The sequence below is a fragment of the Macrobrachium nipponense genome, chromosome 20, assembly GCF_015104395.2.
Source record: "Macrobrachium nipponense isolate FS-2020 chromosome 20, ASM1510439v2, whole genome shotgun sequence".
Lineage (NCBI taxonomy): Eukaryota > Metazoa > Arthropoda > Malacostraca > Decapoda > Palaemonidae > Macrobrachium > Macrobrachium nipponense.
The window spans coordinates 762,028-788,399 of record NC_061089.1 but is presented as its reverse complement, the minus strand read 5'-3'; the positions used below and the strand labels follow the sequence as shown (position 1 = coordinate 788,399).

Here is a 26,372-nt window from a genome sequence, read left to right as displayed (position 1 = left end):
TGCTGCTCTCGTTAATCAACCCACCACTTCAATCCTGAATGTTGGAGACGTTGTACGTATAGCGGATGAGCATCGGAACGCAGTTTTTAGAAGGGGATATATTATTCAAAATACTCTGGAAATTTTTTAAATCCGAAAAGTGGATACATCGCAAAATCCTGTCATATACTTCTTGGAAGATTAAGCCGGCGAAGAAATAAAGGGAGTATTCTACCGTGAAGAATGAATTCCCACAATTCTACCAGAAACATGTGATATCACTATTCTGAGAAGCAGGAAGAAAAATAATAAAACTCAATATTACATTAATTGGAAAGGTTACCCGAGTCAATTCAATTCATGGGTCGATGAATTTCAAATTGTAACGATATGAACCGTAAACATCCTTTAATACATGAAAATAAAAACTTTATTCATCACATGTTTATCACTCAGCGAGAGAAGTAAAGTCATTCCAATCTTAAACGGTGGTTTTGTTGCTACCACATCGGCAATTTTTAGAAATTTTCTTTGCGGTAATCTAACTCAAGATAAGAAATTCATTAAACACTTGAGAAAGTGTAGGCGTGAAATTCATCTTGTGTCCTTGAAAACAACGTCTGTAGCTAAGAAGAAAATATAATAAAAAGCCGTAAAGGGGCGCTATTTTATTGGTGTTACTACCTTTACCCGTGAGTTTGATAGGGAGTCTTTTTAATTGACGAAAAATGGAGGAGTTTTACGTTATCCCCGCCGTTACATATGAGAGGTTAATGAATAGAAAGGAGGTTTGTGATAATATTGATAATAATCATACTAACCTTGAGGGTAATGGTAAGTTGGATACAACTGTTAGTGACATGCACATACCTCTTAATGTTAAATGAATGCAAAATTTCCTACAGCGGCTAAATCACTCAGGGGACCTTCTCATTCTCCTAAAAGGGTGTGGGTGAGGTGGCTGGAGTAGCTGGGGAGGAGGGGGTATAGGCTCCGATAACGTTGAAAACAGTTAAAGGGGGTATTAGCCGCAAAAGAAGCAATCCAGATTTAACAGGTATTATTCCAATATTATTTAAAGAACCTCAAAAGTTGTATGCTACAGCTTTTGTTAAACACTTACAAAATTCTAGCTTGACTGAATGGAATGAAGAAGGGGATTTAGCTCAACCACTGACAGGTTATAATATTTTAGAAATTGCTTGAAAATTTCAAGGGAGTAAAAAAACCAACGTTGATAATATTTCCAATTATCACTACTTAATTGAGATGGTAAGGGTTAAAGATTGGATGTTAAGGAATGCAGCTATTAAAAAACAAATAGAAGCATGGCGCAATGCATTGAAAAGAGGTGGTAGTGGTAGTGATAGGAGGAAGATGGTGGGACATGCAAAAAAGAAAATGGCGGGTGCGTGGGTACCTTATTAACATGTTGGGAAAATGATACAGCTTGTTTAATCGTGTGATTAACCCTTTACATGATACAACTTGTTTAATCACGAGGTTGAGATAACAGTTCGAATGTGGGTCAGACTTTAGCGTGATTCATAGCTTCAGGTGGCCTGATACAACTTGTTTAATCAGTGATTTTGATAAAGGGGGGGCATCTTTAATGACTCATAGTGTCAGGGGGCGGGGAAGCTCGATTGCGGGATTCGGTGGGTCATTAACTCTTGAATGATTGGAATATTAAGGTGCACACTCTCGCCATGGCTTCGTCAACCTCCTTGTGCAAGTTAGTTTTCGGGAACTTGTCCGAAAATAGGTTCAGGAAGAGAAATACTTGTTTAGTAGTGGCCACTAATTGTGTTACATGCAGGAATCACGGTGTGGTTGAAGACGTCGTTCGAAGTTATCTATACGCCAAGATTGCAGGTTTTCGATATTCTCAAGCTGGTGCAACATACGCCTGCCTTCGCAATCATGGTGATGAAGGGTCAGCCCTTGTGAAAAGGCCCGAAAATATTACCTCTTGGGAGTGTGACGATGAAGTAGATCTCCCTACCGTAGCTACTTTACTAACCCAATATGGTATCGGTACCCCTGTTGAAGATAATGAATATGCCCAAAAGAGTGTAGCATATTCCAAAGATGAGGACCATGCTGACCATTTGAGCAGGGATACCAAGCAAATGAGGTTCAACCACATTTTTTCTTCGGTGAAGAAATTAAAGGAAGAATTATTTATATCTTCATATGACTATGTCAAATATGTTATCTTCCCCACCAGTATCGGACAAAGTGGACAAGTTAACATGATATGGTTGAATCAGTATTTACCTGTGTTATCTACATTCAGTGATGAAATGAAAAATATTGGTAAAATCACTTACGTGGTCATCATGAAAAAGAATTTATGCCTGCTAGAGGAAAGATGTGTGGAAAATTTATATATAAAGAACTTGTTATCAAGATTTAAAAGCTTAGATGTATTAGATGAATTATCTTTCACACATGATCGGGAAACTGGGGAAGATGTGTGTGGTATATACTAGCAATGTGTCTTGATGATGTATTATTTTCGTAAAACAAATGTATATTATGTCTGTGTATTCTTTTGTACACCTTTTTCCAGTGTATTCTTGTATGACTTTGTATGGAATATTAATTCATGTATACCATTCCCCATGTATTTCTATATGACTTTTGTTACAAAAATAATAACAATTCTGTATGTAATCTGATTTTCCATTTAACCTCTTTACGTATGGAATATTATGCATCTACGTACACATATCATTAATGATTAAGACTGAAATGGGTTTTGTTAAGTTAATTTTCAGTGTACGCTATTGACTTTAAAAAATTTGCATTTGGGAGTGAATTTGGGGGACATGTTGGAACCTGTAATTTCAAGTTTTGACATCATCTGGGGGCTAGTGGAGGGAATTCGGGGTGAGGGTTGAAATTAAGGTTTTTTACCTCTGTAGACTATGAGGAACTTTGGGGCTGGGTTGAAATCAGGGTTTTTACCTCCCATAGAGTATGATGTCCTTTGGGGTCAGGGTTGAAATCAGGATTTTCATCCCTGTAGAGCTTTGCACGGCGCTGACACGACTGTGGGAACCTGTGAAATTTCACACCTATTTGTTATATTCACACCTTTATGGTCAATTTTCACAACTAAAGGTGTGAAAAGTAATTAACACCTCATTAAAAGGTATGAAAAGTAATTAACACCTCATTAAAAGGTGTGAAATTTCACATCTAGGTGCTAATCCCCAGGTAGAAAAATTGACTACCAGAGGATTAGCACCTGGGTGTTGAGGGACAATGGGGGTTTTTCCCCTACTGCTTCAAAGTAGTTTACTGGAGAATCTGGCGTTCAGGTGTTTAGTGAAAAGATATCTGGGGATAGACTGAGAATAGAAGAGGGCTGAACATGCAATGGAACCAGAAAATATAGTTTGTCCAGTGAGAGTGAGAGCTGTTTTATGTTGGGTATCTACTCTTCAAGCGGAAAGGAATATCGCTTTCATGTTTGACCAAGGATTTGCAAATGACCACGCCAAACTACCTCAGTTTCATTGTACATTGTAATCGTTCCTTACATCAGCCATCATTGGGCTGATCAATTGAAATTATAGCTGTCATTGATTAATGAATCTTCGATCAAGTATTTTTTGCTAGTTTAAAGAAGTGTTATTCCAATTTAAGTGATTTTTCAGTTTTTTTTGAGTGGCCACGTGACCATGTCAAGGTTCACTTTAAACTAAGGGTGCTGTGTGACCTATGTTCATGTGTCGTCGTTCAATTCATTGTTTAAGTGATTCAGATTCTAGTTTTGTAATAAAATTGTTAAAATCATTAGTGTTTTCCATTTGAGTTGTCCTTGTGTATGGGCTGGAACCTGTCCCTTAAGGTAGGGCTATCAAGCCTCCCTCCATCTGGCAAGAACCGGTAGTCTGTCATAGAACAATTTGTGACAGTTGCTCTGTAAATTTTGTTTATGTGAAATCAAATACCATTTTGTTTGCCTTCCTTCCCACAGCTGTAAAGCAGGTGTCTGCTTTTAAGCATTTAGATTTTCTCATACAGTCTTCTCATCTCAGAGATTCTGATAAAGTCCCAACTGATGTTTTTTATCTGTTTCGAGGCTGCTCCAGTGCATCTCTTCAGAGAGGGTTCTCACATTGTATGTGGATATCTTGAGCAATGTTTTGTGGGTGGGTAGTCGCTATGGAGGAGTTATGGGAGTTCCATTTGACAACATCCTTGAGGATTGGAGAGAGAGAGAGAGAGAGAGAGAGAGAGAGAGAGAGAAGGTGTAATTGGTGGATGGATGGTTAATGACTGAATTGGCTGTTGGTGAGTTCTGGGTTGTCTGCTGGTGCAGTTGAAGTGGGCTGTTATGATCAGAGTTCTGAGGAGGCAGTCTGTAATCAGAGCCTGTGATGGTCAGTAGTGTCAGCAGCGGTCTGTAAAGAATATTGAAGGCATTGATGGTCAGTTAAATTGTGTTATTGATTTGTTGTTTTATTTGTTGTTAAGTTTGATTTGTTTGCTTTAGAGTTGTTGTGCCTGTGTTGTTAGATTTGTTGTGCTTATGAGTTTCTATTGAGTTATATATAAGTTGGTGTTGTTGTGAGTGGTTGGGTGTGGGCTTGTTGGTTTGGTGTTGTAGAGTGGGGTTGTTAGTGAGCAGTTGTGGTTTATTGGTATTGTTGTTGTTGTGGCTGTAGTCCTTGGCTATTGTTGTGGTTGTAGGCCTTGTTTGTTTGTTGTGTTGTGGTTGTAGTTCATGTTTGTTTGCTGTGTTGTTGAGTTGTGGTCCTTGGTTGCTTTTCGTGTTGTTGTTGTGTTGTGTGGTTGTCGTTCTTAGTTGTTGTTGAGTTGTGTGGTTATAGTTCTTTGTTGTTGGTTTGTGGCAGTTGTTGGTGCCTCAGCAACCTCGTCCAGTGGACAGCACAGCATAGTCCTGAGTATCTGGAGTTGGGGTGAGTACGTGTTTGCGTTTTGTGCTCTGGGTGTAGGTAAGTCAATTGTCCTGTTTGTATTCCGTAGCGTGAAAAGGAAAGTGTGGCTGAGGGTGAGTTTGGCAGCCGGATTGGTTAAATCTATGTGGGGGGTCTTGCCTGCTTGTTTTTTTAGCTTGTGATCCCGCCACATCGTTAGTACTTACAGCACACAGTCCCTACCTAAATCACACAGCGTGCCTGAGTGCGTGGTTGGGCCTTGATTTAATTCCGCTGACCCAACAGGAATGGCCAAATTTCGTTTGTGGCTGTAACTCATTAGGGGAGAAGTGTGGGCCATACCCTGCTGCTCTGGGCTATGGAGAGTTGGCAGGGGAAGAGACGGCGAGAAGTGAAGTTTCATAAGGGATTGAACAAAGAATTGACGCGATTTACTCAGCAACCAATATCACTGGACATATCTGGTGTTCTCGGCGTGATAGACCTACCTTTGGGGTCAGCTTTCAGCCCAGATACAAGGACAACAGAATTAAGGCCGTTTAGATTTTTACAACTGAATAAAAATAAACACCTATCTCATGGCTCCTTACCAATCAACGATAATTGAACCATGCAGGCTTCCCGCCCCAATACTCGTTCGGTACACTTGTGTAACCGTGGTCAGAAGTTCTCACAATGAAAAGAATTTTAATACAATCATGATCGTCTCTCTCGCTGTCACTGTGAGTAGTTGCATATTTATTGACAGTTCTAAAGCCCCAGCTACTAACATGAATTCAACTAACCAACTCACAACCACCTCATGGTGGAGGCCCATTCTTGGCACGGAATTACAGGAGCAATCGCACGGATATCCTCAATGTCTCAGATTTGTAGCGAGAAGGAAGCGGCCTGGATTCGCAGAGGTAGCTGGCTGACCAGTTAGTCGTTAAATCACAATTTAAGGTTTCCATAAGCAACTTATTTTGATACTGCAATAGAAATTTCAATCTCATCAAAATGAATATAGCTACTCTCAATGATAGCGTCGACGTAATAAAAAGCACATCAATTCACGTAATTACTGAGAGAACCATGGCATTTTGCGCCAACTGACTGACGTGGAACTGACGCCTAAAAGGCGGACTCAGGTCGAGAAAAAATATGTGCACGCATTTTTTTTCACGACAAAAATATAGAGGGATGAAAGAAATGAGGGTACAGTATAAGAGATTTGACTCCGGACCGAAGGGCCGTCAAAGCTCTTTAGATATTGTCTATATACCTATATTACAGACAATATCCACGTACGGAGCCAAACAGAGATAAGCATGTTCATATCTAGAAAGAACTATCGCCCATTTACCGACAGTCATGTTTTCCATATAGAACTTCCGAGTCGGGAACGTGGCAGATTTATGTCGAGGAAAGATGAGCACTCGTCTTTCCACAAGTGCTACTCTATTATTGTTGTTTTGACTTTTTTCATCGGTCTGCTCATTTACTTTATTTCATTTTATGCTTTTAACCTATACAGGATGATTCTTCCAATAATCAGAATTTATTTGCTTCAATAATGGGTTTTGAGTTATATGAGCCAAAATATACATCAAATATTGGTTTTAGAACCTTTAAAGATACATTCCAAGAATTGTAGCATATAATTTCACTTGATAACAGGAGGACTGAAGAAATCTAGTATTGCAATAATAAAATCATGACTCGGTTTCTGCCTGTCATGATAATGTGCATTTAACAGATAATAATATGTAGCATGCTGTGTAATTCTTCTAGCATGTTTGCACACGAGCGTATTACGATAAATAAGTGTGCAGGTCTGCACGTTGCCTTTGGCGAAATGTAACCCGACAAGAAGCCTGCCTTCATAGGGGCCGCTATCAGTGTAGTACCTCACGCGATGCACTGTAGGCATTGCTTAAGGTTCTTTGCAACATCCCTGCGGCCTCCTAGCTGCAACCTCTATTCATTTTTTTAGGACCTCCGTTCATATTCTCTCTTCCATCTGGCTTTTCCCCCCTCTCTAACAATTGTTTCACAGTGCAGCTGCGAGGTTTTCCTCCTGTTACGCCTCCTAGCTGCAACCTCTTTTCATTTTTTTATGGACCTCCGTTCATATTCTCTCTTCCATCTGGCTTTTCCCAAATTCCCCCTCTCTAACAATTGTTTCACAGTGCAGCTGCGAGGTTTTCCTCCTGTTACGCCTTTCAGACCTTCTTACTGTCCATTTCCTTTTCATCGCTGAATGACCTCGTAGGTCACAGCGTTCTATAATCCATTCTATAATCAGATAAGAAGCCTACTGCCAATAAGTTAATGAGTAACAAGTATGCACTAGACTTTCTCTCCAAGTAGACAACGTTGTATTACTGGTGACAAGGACATGGCAGACGTAACTATTTTTTTTTTATTTAATTTGTCTTTTTGTACTTATAGACGTCCATAACGTTGTTCGTATTTGATAAGACGTGAACATCGATACATCCCAGCTAACTTTGAAAGAGGATGGAATCTAGGCATAGAAAAAGAAGAAGAAGAATTTGGTGTTCGTGATGCTTTTGTGATGATTTGAGAAGTTGTCTTGCAGTGCAGACGCTGGTCATTCTAACGCGCAAATGGCATTGTTTGGTCCCGCTTCTTTGCTTGATCTTTCAGATGACGTTCTTTTACTTATCTTCTCCTATTTGAAAGCCTGGGACCTCATTCATCTCGCCAAGTAAGTGGGCGAAGCAATTTCTTTTATTGTATATTAGTTAAGCACTAGGTAGGTATGTTCGTCCTATCCTCCATGAACTCCAAGTACCTACTAGCCTATACCTAGGTAGTAGCTAAATCTCGAAGGTTTGGTCCACAACGGATATCAATCATGTCTGGGGCCAGCTAATTATAACTCGCCCGGAAAATTTCTGAGGCGTCACTTCAATGGTCTAATCACAGTCTGGGTGCATTTTTACATTTAAAATAGGCTACCTAATAACCACATTCTGGAGCTTGAGATGTAGGGTAAAAACTGAACGGTGGCATAGCGGCCACCTCTCCCAGAAGGCGGCCACCTTCCCGGAAAAGTACTTTAACCTGCTCAGTGACCTGGCATGGACATCAGACAAGATCTAGGTACCTAGCATCCATCGAAGTAAGTTTTCTCCCAAGTCACTAAATAGGGTAGAATACTGGCTGGCCACCTCTAGGGAAAACAACCGAGTGGACTAGCTGATCCAGTCTTGGCCGCTTGTTGATCCACCCTCCGAAAAAGTACTTTAACATGTCCTGACACTGGAGATGGGCACCAGTCGTGAGTCATTGGTGGTGAGAGCAACACCTCGAGACCTCTACTCTCCTTTCGAAGTGAGTATTTTCTCCAAAGTTAGAAATTAAGGTCATACCTATTTTAAGATTAAACAGAGCTTAATGAAAATCTAGCCATGTGCAGTGCAAACATACCTCCATGATGCTTTCAAAATTTTTACTTAGGGGAAACATCAGTTCAGGCCAACCCTCATCACGGTGGACGGGTCTTATTCACTCGATATTTTAATTGGTGAAACATGAATACAATTGCAACTCTAAGCATACCATTTAAAAGACTGAAGTTTCGTCACATATTGTGATATGAAAGCCCCCATTACGAACTAAAAAATAAGCATTGTGAAGCTCTTCGTAAAATATGTTTTTCAGGCAGTTTTGAAATCCAATATGGCGGCTACGTTTTTTCATGGACGGTTCTCATCAGTGACGGACACCATCTTCCCCAGCCTCCCAGCATCATTTGAACATTTGTTAACGTATGTAATGTAACGTTTATTGATCTTACTCAAGATTGCAGTTGTAATCAGCACAATAAAACAACATTTTGTTTTGTTGCCTATATTAGTGAAAGTATGAAACTTGTTATTCCCGTATGGTTGGAACTGAATTCATTCTTACCTTGTAATCGGCGGTTTTTATCCTTACTGCCATCACAACTGAAACTCCACAGTGCTTATTTGATTGTTATTATACACATTTTGGTCTCAGTTCACTCCACATTGCACTTTAAACCCGTTGCTGTTCCTGGTTTCTAAGCGCGCGCGCCATAAACACAATTACAAACAGCAGACGACGACAGACGACGACAGACGACGACAGACGACGAAACTGCAAAGTTTTATTCCCTAAACTGTTTACTTTACTCGTTATTTAGTTTAAATTTACATTGTTATTTAAAAATTTTGATTTTAATTCATGTATATTTATCCTTTTTAGCAACCAAATTACCCCGCCCCAAAAATTACAGATATTTCTAACGTAGATAAAATCAAATGTTTCTAACGTTTTCGTACATCTGGCTGCCGAAAACCATAGAGGAACGAATACGGAACAGTGCATAGAGGAACGACTACGTTTTTTTTTTTTTTTTTTGCTTTTTTTTTTTGCTAGCACTTTTCATTGATTTCAGTCTTTATTAGTATTTTGAATTTCTTAAATAATCGTATGCCAGAAATAAATGTAACCTTTAATGTTTGCATGCTTTAATGTTTGCATGCTAAGAATGGCAAAATCATCGTTGCCACAATTAGTGGAGGCTTTCACACATACGCGTTCCTTATTATAAACTGTTTCCATGAATTCTAGTTGTCATAGTAATGCAATAATGATAAAATTGCTTTAATATTTATGTATATATACTTCCAATACATAGCCTAATTTCACCAATTTCAACGTTTTGTGTGTAGTCTTATACCCAGTTTGGAGGGTCAACACATACCGAATGGCAACAGAGAGAGAGAGAAAGGAAGGCGGAGGAACGAAGAAGAAAAGGGATGGCGGTGGAGGGGGGGGGGGTGGGGGGGGGGGGGGGGTGGGGGGGGAGAGGGTAGGTGGAGCTTTATACGCGTGTTCGTATCCATTTCTGCATAATGGAGTTTTTGTCTCTTGGTACAAGGACAAGTGTCCGTTATTCTTTACGATTAGTGATTCACGATACCCTTATAAATTACGGCACTGGGTGTAATGCACTATAGCAAAATCTCGTTCTGTTACGAGTGTTTCTTACAGAAATAGGTATTGCCCAAAAACGTGCTTGCACTGTCTCTGAAACCCATAGTAGACATGCTGCTTAGTTGTCAATCAAGTTTTTATAACCAGTATTTTTTACAAGCTAGCTATTGAATAAATTTGTATTTTTCTCAGTCAAAACATGCCCACCCCTCAATGCTAACTTTCCTCTTTTAACGACTTTCTGGTCATTGCAAATTCGGCCCCATAATTTCTTATGGTGCGAAAACAGACAGAGGCCCATGGACCGAAAAACGATTGCGTCACACTACGGCGATAATCCAGCAGTAAAACATCTTCATATCCAAAAAGTAAATAATAAAGATATATATGCGCATTACGATTATAACAATTACATGTATAGCTGATAACAATCTGCACGAATAACTGGTAAACTGTTCTGCAATGACAGTTGAGTATAGCAATTATTTACAATAGGTACGAAAGTCAAGATGTCGTGACGTCATAATACGAACTTGAAAGAACGTTCTAATTCAGAAAAATAATTACTTAAATTTGAGTCAGAGGCGAGTTACTTTTTCAATAACGAATATTTTCAAATTAATCATCATAAATATAAAATATTGATGTTTTACTACTTATTTAAAATTAGCCAAGAGAACGCTTCTCGTCATCTTCTACCCCAACAGCTGTTTACGCCTGGCTTGTTGTTGATGAGAAATCGTGTTTCGATTGTTGTGATAAAAGTGCTCCAGCGTCTGTTGGTACAAGTGGTGTGCGGATTTATCACAGGAAATGGTTAGTTATTGACACAAGCTACTCCGTAAACATCGAAATGGCGTCAATCTTCGAAACATTTTTAGTTGTAAGTAAAATTTCTAAAGCGTTTTGTGAGATTTCCACTGCCGTGGGCGCCATTTTCAGTACCCTCGTTGTTTAAATCTGTTTAAATCTTAAAATTTGGCCTTAATTTCTAACTTTGGGGAAAATACTTACTTCGAAAGGAGAGTAGAGGTCTTTAGCTCCGTTTCTCACCAACAACAAGTCGCGACTGATGCCCATCTCGGGTGTCCAGGACGCGTTATAATGTACTTTTTTCGGAGGGTGGCTTGCACTGATGGTAGCTGCCTGCGTGGCCTGCTTTGATGTTTTACCCTAAAACACCAAAAATGTAGAAGATTGACGCCATCTTGATGTTTGCGGAGTCACTTGTGTCAATAAACTTTCCATTCCATGTGCTAAATCCGCACACCACTTATACCCATAGAAGCTGGGACATTTTCTTCACAACAATAACAATAGTGCGCTAGATAATTTTTTAAATAAATAGTTAAACATCAGTTTAACTACAATTTATTTATTGAATTGAATAAAGTTTTTATATAGGGTAGAATATCACAGCAGGCCAAGCAGGCCACCTACAATCAACGCTAGCCACCCTCCGAAAAGTACTTATAACTCGTCCTGACACCGGAGATGGGCATCAGTCGCGACTTCTTGTTGGTGAAAAACGGAGCTAAAGACCTCTACTCTCCTTTCAAAGTAAGTATTTTCTCCAAAGTTAGAAATTAAGGCCAAATTTTAAGATTTAAACAGAGGGTACTGAAAATGACGCCCACGGCAGTGGAAATCTCACCAAAACGCTTTAGAAATTTTTACTTACAACTAAAAATGTTTCGAAGATTGACGCCATCTCGATGTTTACGGAGTCGCTTGTGTCAACAAACTTTCCATTTCCTGTGATAAATCCGCACACCACTTGTACCCACAGACGCTGGAGCACTTTTATCACAACAATCGAAACACGATTTCTCACCAACAAACAAGCCAGGAGTAAACAGCTGTTTTGGTAGAAGATGACGAGAAGCGTGCTCTTAGCTAATTTTAAATAAGTAGTAAAACATCAATTATTTTACATATTTATGGATGATTAATTTGAAAATATTCGTTATTGAAAAAGTAACTCGACTCTGACTCAAATTTAAGTAATTAATTTTTCTGAATTAGAACGTTCTTTTAAGTTCTGTATTATGACGTCACGACATCTTGACTTTCGTACCTATTGTAAATAATTGCTATACTCAACTGTCATTGCAGAACAGTTTACCAGTTATTCATGCAGATTGTATCAGCTATACATGTAATTGTTATAATCGTAATGCGCATATATATCTTTATTATTTACTTTTTAGATATATGAAGATGTTTTACTGCTGATTTATCGCCGTAGTGTGACGCAATCGTTTTCGGTCCATGGGCCTCTGTCTGTTTTCGCACCTAAGAAATTATGGGGCCGAATTGTGCAATGACCAGAAAGTCGTTAAAAGAGGGAATAAAGTTAGCATTAGAGGGGCATATGTTTTGACTGAGAAAAGTACAAATTTATTCAATAGCTAGCTTGTAAAAAATACTTGGTTATAAAAACTTGATTGACAACTAAGCAGCATGTCTACTATGGGTTTCAGAGACAGTGCAAGCACGTTTTTGGGGCATACCTATTTCTGTAACGAACACTCGTAACAGAACAAGATTTTGCTATAGTGCATTACACCCAGTGCCGTAATTTATAAGGGTATCGTGAATCACTAATCGTAAAGATAACGACACTTGTCCTTGTACCAAGAGACAAAAACTCCACTCATGCGAGAAAATGGATACGAACACGTGTATAAAGCTCCACTACCCTCTCCCCCCCCCCTCCACCGCCATCCCTTTTTCTTTTCTTTCTTCCCTCCTACCGCCCTCTCTCTCTCTCGCCTCCCTCCTTCCTTCTCTCTCTCTCTCTCTCTCTCTCTCTCTCTCTCTCTACTCTCTCTCTCTCTCTACTCTCTCGTCTCTCTCTCTCTCTCTGTTGCCATTCGGTATGTGTTGACCCTCAAACTGGGTATAAGACTACACACAAAACGTTGAAATTGGTGAAATTAGGCTATGTATTGGAAGTATATATATCAAATATTTAAAGCAATTTTATCATTATTGCATTACTATGACAACTAGAATTCATGGAAACAGTTTATATAAATGGAACGGCGGCGTATGTGTGAAACCTCCACTAATGTGGCAACGATGATTTTTGCCATTCTTAGCATGCAAACATTAAAGCATGCAAACATTAAAGGTTACATTTATTTCTGGCATACGATTATTAAAGAAATTCAAATACTAATAAAGACTGAAATCAATGAAAAGTGCTAGCAAAAACAAAAAAGCAAAAAAAAACAAACGTAGTCGTTCCTCTATGCACTTTTCCGTATTCGTTCCTCTATGGTTTTCGGCAGCCGGATGTACGAAAACGTTAGAAACATTTGATTTTATCTACTTTAGAAATATCTGTAATTTTTCGGGGTAATTTGGTTGCAAAAAAGGGATAATATACATGAACTAAATCAAAATTTTTAAATAACAAAGTAAATTTAAACTAAATAACGAGTAAAGTAAACAGTTAGGGAATAAAACTTTGCAGTTTCGTCGTCTGTCGTCGTCTGCCTGTTCGTAATTGTGTTTATGGCGCGCGCTTAGAAACCAGGAACAGCAACGGGTTTAAAGTGCAACTGTGGAGTGAACTGAGACCAAAATGTGTATAATAACAATCAAATAAGCACTGTGGAGTTTCAGTTGTGATGGCAGTAAGGATAAAAAAACCGCCATTACAAGGTAAGAATGAATTCAGTTCAAACCATAACCCCGGGAATAACAAGTTTCATACTTTCCCTAATATAGGCAACAAAATGTTGTTTTATTGTGCTGATTACAACTGCAATCTTGAGTAAGATCAATAAACGTTACATACATACGCTAACTTGTCAAATGAGTGGCTGGGAAGGCTGGGGAAAGATGGTGGCCGTCACTGATGAGAACCGTCCATGCAAAACGTAGCCGCCATATTGGATTTCAAAACTGCCTTGAAAACATATTTTACGTGAGCTCACATGCTTATTTTAGTTTCGTATGGGGCTTTCATATATCACTAATGTGACGAAAACTTCAGTCTTTTAAATAAGGTATGCTTAGAGTTGCAATTGTATTCATGTTTCACCAATTAAATATCGAGTGAATAAGACCCGTCCACCGTGATGAGGGTTGGCCTGTCGTGATATTCTACCCTATGTAATTGATTTGAAAATATTTGTTATTGAAAAAGTAACTAGATTCCTGACTCAATTAGTATCAACAGTTGCTGTGAACAGTACCCATGGTGTTGTTTGCGCTCTCCTATTGTTTATCAGTTGCCAATTGTATGTGTTTACCCTCCAAACTGGGTACAAGACTTACACAAAACCAGGGAAATAAGTTAAATTAGCATATCTATTTGTAGTATATTTACTTATTAGAGCAATTTTATCATTATTGCATTACTATGACAACTAGAATTCATGGAAACAGTTTGTAAATGCATCGGCGTATGTGTGAAGCTCCACTAAATTGGCAACGATGAAATTTTGCCATTCCTTGCATGCAAGCATTCAAGTTTACATTTATTTCTGGCATACAATTATTGAAAATAAAAAGTTAAAATTAGTAATATAGCTAGACTTAAATCAATGAAAAGTGCTAGAAAAAAAAATACAAAATTTTTGTTATAAACAATTCACTAATTCGTCGTCTGCTTGGCGATGGTTTTCGGCAGCCAGATATACAACAAGGCTGGAAATTTTTTCCCACACGACTTCGCTATCAACAAACTCTCAGCGTAGTTTAAGTACAATTTGGAGCGAATTAAGACCAAAATGTGTATAATTACAATCAAATAAGCACTGTGGAGTTTCAGTTGTGATGGCAGTAATGATAAAACCACTGATTACAAGGTAAAAATGAATTGTTCCGACACGAATACAAACCCTTGGTCCTTTAACAATAGGAAGGTAACTAGCGGCAGCTGGGACGGTCGTAAGCTTCGAACAAGGGGAGAATGGTAGTTAACTGCTTGTCCGACAGTGCATGCGCCGCGCGCCTGCGAGGTGAAGAATCACTTTTGCTTTCGGCCGCGGGTGTGAAGGACGTGTTTGTCATCGCCCTCTGCCCGCTTCATCGTCGTATGCTTTGTTTATATTGTGTTTTCTACTATGGTTTGTTTGAGTTGAAAAATGATATTGTTATGATACAATAAAGTTTCATACATACTTACCTGGCAGATATATACTTAGCTATAGACTCCATCATCCCCGACAGAAATTCAAATTTGTTCCGACACGGCATACAAACCTTCGGTCCTTTTACAATAGGAAGGTTACTAGCGGCAGCTGGATAGGTCGTAAGCTTTCGAACAAGGGGTCTGGTAGTTAACTGCTTGTCCGACAGGCGCGCGCCGCGCGACTGGGAGGTAAACTCTCGGTACCGGGGGTGCGAATGCTCTCGCACCGAGCCCTGTGATGTGTGTGTTAATTGGTCGGAGGTGCAGTGGGGCTTGTACGAGGGCAGGAAGAAGCGAAGGCCTGCAAAGGAGTTGTCGGAGAGCTCTCCCGCGACTCCTTTGGTAACGGACACTTCGTCGTCTTTCCTGCCCCCTGCTCAGCTCCCACGTATGGCACCTTCCCCCTTGGGGGGGGTTCCCAGGTCCTTCTCCTCACCCGATCTGTCAAGTGTGGAGGAGGGCGCTCGGTACCCTGACGTTGAGTTGTATTCAGGGTCCTCTATCCATTCGTCCACTCCCCGTGAGCGGGTAGAAACCCCCCCGTACTAACCCGACCTTTGCTTCCCCAGGTGCGTCTGCTGCGAGGGACGACCTTGGCCAGGTGTTGGCTTCACTGGGCTTGCAGGGCGTGCCGAGTGTCCAGGGGCTGTTATACCATCTTGCTGGCGCTGCTGCGGTCACTCATGCCACGGTGACCACCACAACCAACACGTTGACCACTCCAGGCTATGCTGTTCCCCCTCACTTGGTTTATTCACTGCATGCTGTATCGGTCTCGCCGACCACCTCTGTACACGGGCCGATCGCCGTGACACGGGGGACTGTGCTGCCGCCACCAGGGTTTGCCGTGTTGCCGAGACCTGACTTCCAGTGCCCGAAGAGCTCGCCCCTGGACCTGCCGCCGGTGCCAAGGATGTCGGTGTCGCTGGTCCGTCCTCCTGTGCTGGACGTGCCACCTGCTGTACTGGCCGTACCTACCCAGATGCCCATGACTGTGCCTGCCGTGACTGCTCCGTTGATGACTGTTCCTGCCGTTCCTGGGTTTCCTGCTCCTGCCGAGGTTGTTCTTGCTCGTGGCGTCGCTGTACCCGACGTTGGTCTTTCCGGACAGGTGCGTCCGAGCCCTGTTGCTTCGGCAACAGCAGCCCCGGCTCCGCCCTGGATGGTAGACTTGACGTCGGTCCTGAGGAAGCTGACGAAGAAGAAGAGGAAGGTGTTCGTCGTCGTCTTCATCGTCTTCTTCGTTGTCGTTGTCTGCCGCCTCGCCCCCTTCGACTTCTAAGGCTTCCAAGCCGAAGAAGAAGAAGGTTGCCTCTTCCCCTCCTAAGAATTCTCCTTCAGGAGCTTCTCAGGGCCTGTCTCGCTCCGGTGAGACGGGGGGTGCTTCCGTTGGTCCTCCTGCTCCTTCGGGAGCAGGGCCCGTCTCTTCTTCCATCAGGAAGAAGACTACGGGGACCAGAGGAGTACCGGCTAACACCTGTACTTTCTCGCCTGGTGCCAGAGGCTCTGCCACTGCATCAGGTTCCGTCTCGGCCTCTCGTTCGGCGGAGAGGGTACGACGATCAGGTAGTGTGTGTACGGTGGGGCACCTACCAGCGACCGTGCAGCCAAGAACCAGACGCCAGAGCTCGCTCGACGTCAGGTTCACGGCACGGAGTGGAAGACTGGTGACAGCCGCTCAGGCGACTCTCACCAGGCCAGCTCTTGCTCTTGCGGCGACCAGCTGGCTACCCGGGGTGCCATGACGGTCGCCGACCGTCCACGCGCCGAGGCTGGGACGAGGTCCCCCCGATCGCCAGCGGTGTGACACGCCGTGAGGACAAGCACCGGTCTCAACGTGACAGTGAGCTCTGCAGGTCGCCTGACCGTCGCTCTCACAGAGAGCGGGCGGGTACAGCAACCAGCAGCAGCTCAAATGACACACGAGACCGGGGCCGCTGTGCTCAGTCCAGCCGTTCTCCGCAAGGAAACGGCTCGACCAGGCCTGCAGCTCGAGGCGTTGGCGATCGCCTGCAGCCCTCCAAGCCCGCTGGTCCTGCCAGCGAGCAAGGGGGGAGCGTCAGGTCTGCCTCTCCCGTGCCTTCAACCTCCTCGGGTTACACCGGGAGGAGCGAGGTATTGAGGAGTGATCGTGAGGGGTGCGCCCCTCATGATCCCACCACGACGCCATACGTGCTAGGCACGGTTCTTGGACCGACCAGGACGTATGCGCAAGTGGCTGGAGGAGACCGAGAGGGGTCTGTCGCCGTTCCCCCCCTCGAGGGGGGAGGCTCTCGGGAGGTGCTCCTGTTCGAGGGACTGGACGGTCCTACTCCTCAGGATGCAGACTCCAGAGATCCAGAGGAACTTTGCCAAGGTTATTGCGCTGATTTGTCAGCACAACGACCTTGGGGAAGGGTCGCCACTCCCACCTTCTGAGCCCACGTCCCAGCTCGAGTCGTTTTGGGGCCCAAAGAGGGAACCCAAACCGACGGTGGGATTGCCGCGATCAGAGCTGGCCGACTCTGTCTTGAACCAGGTTGAGTCTCTTGTCTCCGGGCAGGAAGGCTCTCTCAGGTCGAGCAAGCTGCTTCCTCCTCCTCTACTGCGACAGCGGTGATTCTACGTGCCGTCAGAAGATCCGATGCCGCCCAAACAGGTAAACCCGGAGTTAGCCAGGCTAACACCGGGTGTGTCTCTGCAGCAGCTCCTGTCTGAGAACCTATGGTTCTCGCAGCAAGAGGCACTCGGTCTGGAATCCACTGCCATGGCAGCTTTCCAGGCCGTCTCCTGGATAGACCTGTGGTCCCTCACAGTGTCTAAGGTCGCAGCCAACTCCGGGGGAATTTCTCCCGAAGAAGACTCGGCCTTCAGGAGGCTTTGCCAGTCTGGAGGAAGAGCCATCTCCTTCCTCGCCCACCAGACGGCAAACCTGTGGGCCAACCTGGTACTTCGACGTAGGGACGCTGTCCTTACACGAGTATCCAGGGCGGCTGGGCGTGAGGCGGCATTAGGACTTCGGAATGGACCTGTATGGAGTTCCTCCTCTCTCTTCCCAGGAGAGATGGTGGACGCTGCGGTGGACAGATGGCGCACTGATGACAGTGACCGTCTGGTACACCAGGCAGTTTCGAAGGCTTCTGGGCAGCCTCGAACTGCGGTCAAGCCAAAGCGCTTCCTCGGTAGCTAAGACGATAGCCTCGTCGAAGCCCCGTGGAAAGACTGTCTTCTTCGACTTCTGCCAAGGGGGCCGTAACCAGCCCTCCTCCCAGCCTTCCTTCTCACGAGGAGGGTCAGGGAAGAAGTCGAAGAAAGGGGGGAAACGCTAGGGACGGCGTTCCCCCTCACCTGCTGCCGGAAGTGGGGGGGTGCCTGGCCAGCCATTGGGCAACTTGGCAGTGCTACGGCGCCGAGACCTAGATAGTAGATGTCCTTCGGGAGGGATATCTATTACCCTTCGAATCTCGGCCACCCCTCATCTCCAACCCGGTCCAACAGCAAACGTACGTTCCAGGTTCTTTGAAGGACGTAGCACTAAGACAGGAGATCCAGTCCATGCTGAGCAAACGAGCTGTAGAGATCGTCACGGATCAGTCACCGGGCTTCTACAGTCGTCTTTTCCTGGTGGAAAAGTCTACGGGGGCTGGCGCCCGGTGATAGATCTCTCTCCCCTGAACCGATACGTTCGCCAGACTCGGTTCACGATAGAGACAGCACGGTCCGTGCTCGACTCCATCAGGCAGAACGATTTCATGGTTTCAGTGGATCTGAAGGATGCGTATTTCCAAATACCCATCCATCAATCCTCCAGAAAGTACCTCCGCTTCATCCTCAACAGGACGGTGTACCAATTCAGGGCACTTTGCTTCGGTCTCTCAACCACCCCACAGGTGTTCACTCTGGTGTCTGCTTGGGCCCATTCGCACGGGATACATCTTCTGAGGTATCTCGACGATTGGTTAGTCCTGGCGAGCTCCCGCTCGCAGTTGCTGCAGGACAGGGATCGACTGCTCGAGTTTTGTCGCGATCTAGGGATCGTGGTGAACTTCGAGAAATCCGATCTCGAACCCAAGCTGAGGATGAAGTACCTGGGTATGCTGATCGACACGGTAGCAGGGCGAGTCTTCCCCGCTGACTCGCGGATCAGCAGATTCAGGGAGGCAGCCAACCAGTTCCTGTCTCGGCAGGAACAGGCAGCTCAGCAGTGGCAGGTCGTGATCGGACACCTGTCGTCACTCGAGAAGTTAGTCCCTCACGGGCGTCTTCACCTGCGGTCTCTTCAGTGGAGACTAAAGGAGAGTTGGTCACAGGCAACAGATCCCCCAAACTTCCCAGTCTCCCTGACACTGGAGGTGGCAGGACCTAGCCTGGTGGCTGGACGACAGGAACCTCTTAAAGGGAGTGCCTCTACGCACTCCCCCCCCGGAGATGCAGCTGTTCTCAGACGCATTGTTACCAAGGGAAGGGTGGGGGTGCACACCTGGAGGAGTTGCTGACTTCAGGTGTGTGGGACGATCGCGACAAGCACCTTCACATCAATGTACTGGAGCTCAAGGCAGCATTTCTCGTGCTCCAAGAGTTCCAGGACTGCTTGATCGGACACTCAGTGGTGTTGATGTGCGACACCACCACGGTGGTGGCATACGTCAACAAACAGGGGGGCCTAGTGTCTCTCCCGTTGTACCAGTTGACTCGGCAGGTGAAGAGGAATGTAGTAGCAGACAAGCTACTACATTCCAGGGAAGAGGAATGTAGTAGCAGACAAGCTCAGCTGTCGGGATCAGGTGATAGGAACCGAATGGTCCATACACCAGGACGTGGCAGAAAGGCTCTTCGACCTGTGGGGGCGACCAGTAGTGGATCTGTTCGCCACCCGGCACAACAGGAAACTTCAGGTTTTCTTTTCAGCCGTGCCGGACCCATGGACAGCTGCAGAGGACGTCTTCAACATCCGTGGGGACAACCTCTTCGCGTATGCCTTTCCCCCGTTCAGCCTGATTCGCAAGTGATCAGTCGAGCACTGGTCACCCCAAATCTCAGGATGATCCTGGTGGCTCCCAAATGGCCCCAGGCCAGTTGGTATCCGGACCTCCTGGCTCTTCTCGCAGGAGAACCGAGAGAGATTCCCCCTTGGCACAACCTTCTCGTCCAGCCACACGTAGGGCGGTACCACCAAACAGTCCATTCCCTACGACTTCACGGCTGGCTGTTATCCACCATCTCTTGCGAACGAGAGGCTTTTCTCGTAGCGCAGCAACAAAGATGGCTGGAAACGTCCGTCAGTCCTCTGCAGCTGTGTACCAGGGGAAGTGGGCCGTCTTCTGTGGTTGGTGTCATAGACGGGGTATATCTCCTCTCAGAGCCACTCTTCAGCAGGTAGCAGATTTCCTCGTATTTCTTTGCCGAGAGAAGCTCCTCTCAGCCCCACAGTTCAAAGGATATAGAGCCGCCCTGGGCACTAGTCCTGAAAACTGAGGGGATTGGATATCTCGATCTCCTTGCTTATGAGGAGCTTCGAAAGGTCTTGCCCACCCAGGGAACTCAGGCCCCCTGAGTGGAACGTGACTCTTGTTCTTAGGAGTTTGACTCGAAGACCCTTCGAGCCACTCCGAGAGTCGTCAGACAGGGATCTGACCCTCAAGACCCTCTTCTTGCTGGCCCTGGCATCGGCGAAGAGAGTAGGGGAACTTCATGGTCTTTCCTTCGATGTACGACACTCCAGGGGATGGGGATCTGTGACGCTCGATTTCGTCCCGAACTTCGTTGCGAAGACTCAGAAACCGTCGATCCCTGACGACAGGTTCGAGTCTTTCACAATTCCCTCCCTAATGGACTTCACTGATAATGATGCGGATGAGATGCTGCTTTGTCCTGTGAGGGCGCTACGGCGCTACCTGAAGAGAACTCGGCACCTCAGGCCTGAGTGTCGACGACTCTTCGTTAGCACCAGGGTTACCAAGAAAGAAGTATCCAAGAACACTCTTTCATTCTGGCTACGTGAGGTGATCAGAAGAGCGTATGAGGCTGATGGTAGTGACGACACCCGTACGCTCCGTGCAAGAGCGCAGGTCCTGAAGGCAGGTGTCTGGGCCAACCAGACTACCTTCACCTCCTTCTACCTTTGGGATATTGCCCACAGGTCCTTGGATACTTTTCCTTGGGACCCGTGGGGGCTGCTCAACAAGTTGTGTAGCTAACCCAGACCCTCGCAGGCTGAAACAGCATCGAGTCCTGGTGTGACTGTGAGAATGAGTGAGTGACTGGCTTCTCTTCCCATCTTTTTCTTCTCCTCTACCTGTGGGCAGAGGGTCACGGTTGTCACTACGCTGGATGAGGACGAGATGCAGGTGAGCTATATGACAGAGCCCCATCCTATCCCTTTCACTAGGGATAGGAGCAGAATATCCACCACTTCCTCCTACAAGGGGGGGAAGTGGATCCCAACAAGAGACAAACCCATGACTTTATATTTGCTCCTGTACAGGAACCAGTTCTTACATTGCTGGTACGAAGAGATACGCTTGCCTCTCTCTTAGTACTTGGTCCAGAGGTCTGGCCATTGATCCTGCAGTGCACACCCCGATCAATCGGACAGAGGCTTGGATCCCTCCCTCGCTCTTACGACCAGGGAGGCATTCCAAGGTTGGGCGAACACCAGTCTGTTTACAAAAGACTCAGATTCCTCCCACCAAGAAGTGTCTTCCTATTGTAAAAGGACCGAAGGTTTGTATGCCGTGTCGGAACAAATGACAATTTGTCCAAAATTGCATTTTTCCTAACTATACAACCTGAGGGCCTTTTACACATAGTCCCACCTCATGCCACCCCTCACTCTGCAGTTTTTGCTTGGGCCTAAAGCAAAAGTGATTGTTTACCTCCCAGTCGCGCGGCGCGCGCCTGTCGGACAAGCAGTTAACTACCGAACCCCTTGTTCGAAAGCTTACAACCTATCCAGCTGCCGCTAGTAACCTTCCTATTGTAAAAGGACCTCAGGTTTGTATAGTTAGGAAAAATGCAATTTTGGACAAATTGTCATTTCGCGGCACTCGCTACAGGTAGGGCAGGTGATCTACCGCCCTGCCCTGGGTGGCAGGACTAGGAACCATTCCCGTTTTCTATCAGATTTTCTCTCTTCCACCTGTCTCCTGGGGGGAGGCTGGGTGGGTGGGGCCATTTATCGATATAATCTGCCAGGTAAGTATGTATGAAACTTTATTGTATCATAACAATATCATTTTCATACATTCAACTTCCCTTTGGTGGAGGGTAAGAGACAGCTAACTACTGAAATAGACAGGTAAACAACATATGTTGTAGGTATTTATAGACCTTGGTTCCTACCTGATTAGGCGGAAGACTTCGTGGCTACTTCCTAGAATCTGCTTCGCCTCAGAGCCTTAGCGAGATATTGATCTGTGGCCAAGAGTTCTTGTGGGTCTGTCGATGGGGTCTTATCACTTACTCTCGGCAGAGCCTAAGTGGCATTGTCAATGGGTGCTAATCCACTAACATGACAACACGCCTTATTTAAGGAGCACACAACCGATCCCAATCACCCGATCCTAACACCTGTGTTAGTTCTAAGATTGTCAAGAGTTGTCCCCCAAACTCCTCACAAACAACCAATAACTCTAATCACACAGTAATGACGCACACATTAAAGTACAAAAAAAAAAAAAAAAAAAAAATTTTGTACCCCTCTATTAGCCAGATACAACCCGAGTTCCTTACTGAGCAAAAGTGACGGCCGCCTGTGCGACATCTAACACTCTTTCCAGCAGGAAGTCAAGAACATATCCAACAAGAGGGTTACGCGTGTATAATTAAATTAAGGATCGGTGCTTGCTCCAATACCCAGGACCGTATCCGCTGACACAAACAGACCTAGAGAAAAGCATTTCTCGTAAGTTAACCGAACGTCTTTCAAGTAATGAGATGCAAAAACTGAATTGCATCTCCAATATGTCGCTTCCAAGATATCCTTTAGAGACATTTCTTTGAAATGCAAGAGACGTCGCGACTGCTCTAACTTCATGAGTTTTTACTCTCAAAAGTTTAAAGGAGTCATCTGGGCAGTTATTATGCGCCTCCGATATAACGCTTCTAAACAAAGAAGGCCAAGGCATTTTTTTGACATAAGTCTTTTCGGGTCTTTCACAGAGCACCATAGACCTTGTTGAGAACCCCCCATCTGCTTTCTTTTCTATCCAGGTAGAATTTTAGTGCTCTGACCAGCCAAAAGGACCTTTCTGCCTCCCTGCCTACTAGGTTAGACAGGCCTTTTACTTTGAAGCTCCTGGGCCAGGGCTTTGAAGGGTTTTCGTTCTTCGCTAGAGACAGAGTCTGAAACGAACACATGGCTGCGTCTCCTTTAAGACCCACACGAGACTCTAGGGCGTGCAGTTCACTAATTCTTTTCGCCGTAGCGAGGGACAACAGAAACAAACACTTTCTTGTAATGTCTCGAAAGGAGGCCAGACGAGGAGGATCTGTTGAGAGTGGGGAGGGCGCTCGGTGCCCCGTTGTATTTTTGTATTTGGGGTCTTCTTGCGTTCGGGGTGGGGCATGTCCTCCCCACCCCCCCCCCCCCCCCTGCGTGAGGGAACCCCTCTTACTAATCTGTCTGTGCTACCGCAGGTACTACATCCGTGGGAGACGACCTTGGACAGGTGTAGGCCACTGGGGCTGCAGGGCGTGCCTAGCATCCACAGGGCTGCTGCAGTGTCCCTACGCGAGGTCTGGGGCTGGTGACCCATAGAGCGGTCTCCGCTTCCACGAGCTCCACGGCCGCTATGCTGCTTCCCCCCCCGCCTGGTCTACACTCCCCATGCTGTGTCGGTTGTGACGCCGTCTGCCACTGTACTAGGGCCGCTCGCCGCCGTACCGAAAGGGGGGTATGCCGCCGCCGCCTGGGTTCTTCGTGTTGCCTGCCCCAGACTTCCGCTGTTCCAAGAGCTCACCCCTGAACCGATGATGATGGCTGCACCGGCCATACCTGCCGTACCTGCCGCTGATCTGGTTCATGCTGCTGGCCTGGCTGCCTTTGCTGTGTCTGCCGCTCCTGAGATGGTTGCTGTACCTGTCGCTCCTGCCGCTCCTGCTGTTTCCTGCCCCTGTCCATGCTGTTCCTGCCCACGGTGTGGTCTTCCCAGTCCCAGGTCCTTCCGGACAGGTGCAGTCGGGCCGTGTTGCTTCGGCAATAGCCCCGACTCCGGCCTAGATGGAGGACCTGACGATTGTCCTGCGTGAGCTGACAAAGTAGAAGTAGAGGAGGAAGGTGTCGTCTTCGTCGTCTTCTTCGTCGTCTGCTGCCACCTCTTCCCCTTCGACTTCTAAGGCCCGCAAGCCGAAGAAGAAGAAGGTTGCCTCCCCCCCCAAGAAGTCTCCTTCGGGAACTTCTTAGGGCCCGTCTCACCTCGGTGGGACGGGGGGTCCTTCTGCTGGTCCTCCTTCGGGAGCGGGGCCCGCCTCCCCTTCCGCAAGGAAGAGGAAGACGGGGACCAGAGGAGCACCGGTTTCGACCGGTTCTTCCTCGCCTGGTGTTAGCGACACTGCCGCTAAACCAGGATCCGGCTCGGCCTCTCGTTCGCGAGAGATCCCGAGTGTACGCTCTCCCTCGGGAGACCGTGCAGCCAAGGTTTTGGCGCCAGAGTTCGCTCGGCACCAGGACCGCGGCACGGAGCAGAAGGCTGGTGAGAGCCGCTCAGGTGACTCTCGCCAGGCCAGCGGCCGCTCTCGTAGCGGCCTGCCGGTACCCAGGGTGGACGTGACGGTCTCCGACCGGCCACGAGTTCAGGCTGTGAAGAGATTTCCCCGGCCATTGGCACCGCTTCGGCTGTTGCCATCGGCTCGATGAGCCGTGACTGGTTCCCCCCTAAGAAGGCTCCTTCGGGAACTTCTAAGGGCCCGTCCCACCCCGGTGGGACGGGGGGGTCCTTCTGCTGGTCCTCGGAGCAGGGCCCGCCTCCCCTTCCGCAAGGAAGAGGAAGGCGGGGACCAGAGGAGTACCGGTTTCGACCGTTTCTTCCTCGCCTGGTATTAGCGGCGCTGCCACTAAAGCCAAGATCCGGCTCGGCCTCTCGTTCGCGAGAGATCCCGAGTGTGCGCTCTCCCGCGGAGACCGTGCAGCCAAAGTGCTGGCACCAGAGTTCGCTCGGCGCCAGAACTGCGGCACGGAGCAGAAGGCTGGTGACTCTCGCCAGGCTAGCGGCCGCTATCGCAGCGACCAGCTGGTAACCCGGGTAGACAAGACTGGTCCCCTGACCGGCCCACAGGCTGAGGCTGGGGAAGGGGCTTCCCCGATCGGTGGCGCTGGCCTCGGCTGGTACCAGCGGTTCGATGCACCGCAAGAACACACACCGGTCTCACCGCAGTGATCTCTGCAGGTCTTCCGACTGTCGCTTCCGCAGGGACCGGGCGGATAGGAAGACCAGCAGCAGCTCTTCTGACACACGAGATCGGGGCCGCTGTTCTCGTTCCAGCCGTTTTCCCCAGGGAAAGCCGCTCGACTAGGCCTGCAGGTTGATGATCGCCTGCAGCCCCCAAAGCCTGCTGGTTTTTTTTTACCAGCAAGCGAAAGGGAGCGTCGGGTCTTCCTCTCCCATGCCTTCAACTTCCTCGGTTTACATCGGGAAGATCGAGCCCACAGCGGGAGTCGTGAGGGGCTGCCCCACACGATCCCGTCATGACGCCGTACGTACCAGGTGGGGGGGGCGGCAAGCCATCGCCGCAGGTTGATGGCTGCTTCTACTCTCTTCTTCAACTGCTAGTGCGCTGGGAAGGCAAGCGAGAATCCAATTCCTCCTCTACCTCCTCTCTCCTTACGGTTACGAGGGAAAAGTGGGGATCCTACAGAGACTTCTCTGTAAGATCCCACCCCGTTGCAGACTGCGCTACCAAGGGGGACCTTCGGGTCCTACCTGACGTAACCCCGCTTGTTGAGGAGGAATCCTGCCCCGTTCCCGATTTATTGTTACCACGATAATCGGGAACCTGGCTAATGCTCGAATTCCTAGTTTCATACATTCAACTTCCCTGTCAGATATATATGTACTTAGCTATAGACTCCGTCGTCCCCGACAGAAATTTGAATTTCGCGGCACACGCTACAGGTAGGTCAGGTGATCTACCGGCCTGTCGCTGAGTGGCAGGAATAGGAACCATTACCGTTCTAGAACCAGATTTTCTCTGTCGCCGGTGCTAGTAACATCGTTGCTAGTTCCTCCTGACTTTGACTTTCGTGTTTCATTGCCGTTGATCTTCTAGGGACTGATATTTTGGTGACGTATCTTGATCTCTGCCTGCATACGCTTTTGTGACGTATTGGATCTCTGGCCTGGCATACGCTTTTGTGGACTGTTTATTGAATTTGGATT

At 46.4% G+C, this 26,372-nt stretch overlaps 1 protein-coding gene across 1 annotated transcript in view; it reads left to right on the top strand.

Annotated features, from left to right (window-relative positions):
- Nucleotides 1-7,291: 7,291 nt before the first annotated feature.
- The window catches only part of LOC135221434 (leiomodin-3-like), a 111,429-nt gene continuing 92,348 nt past the window's right edge, over nucleotides 7,292-26,372 (top strand). The window contains exon 1 of the mRNA XM_064259205.1: nucleotides 7,292-7,608. Coding sequence (XP_064115275.1) covers nucleotides 7,508-7,608 — 101 coding nt within the window. The 5' untranslated portion in view covers nucleotides 7,292-7,507. The remainder of the gene's footprint in view (nucleotides 7,609-26,372) is intronic.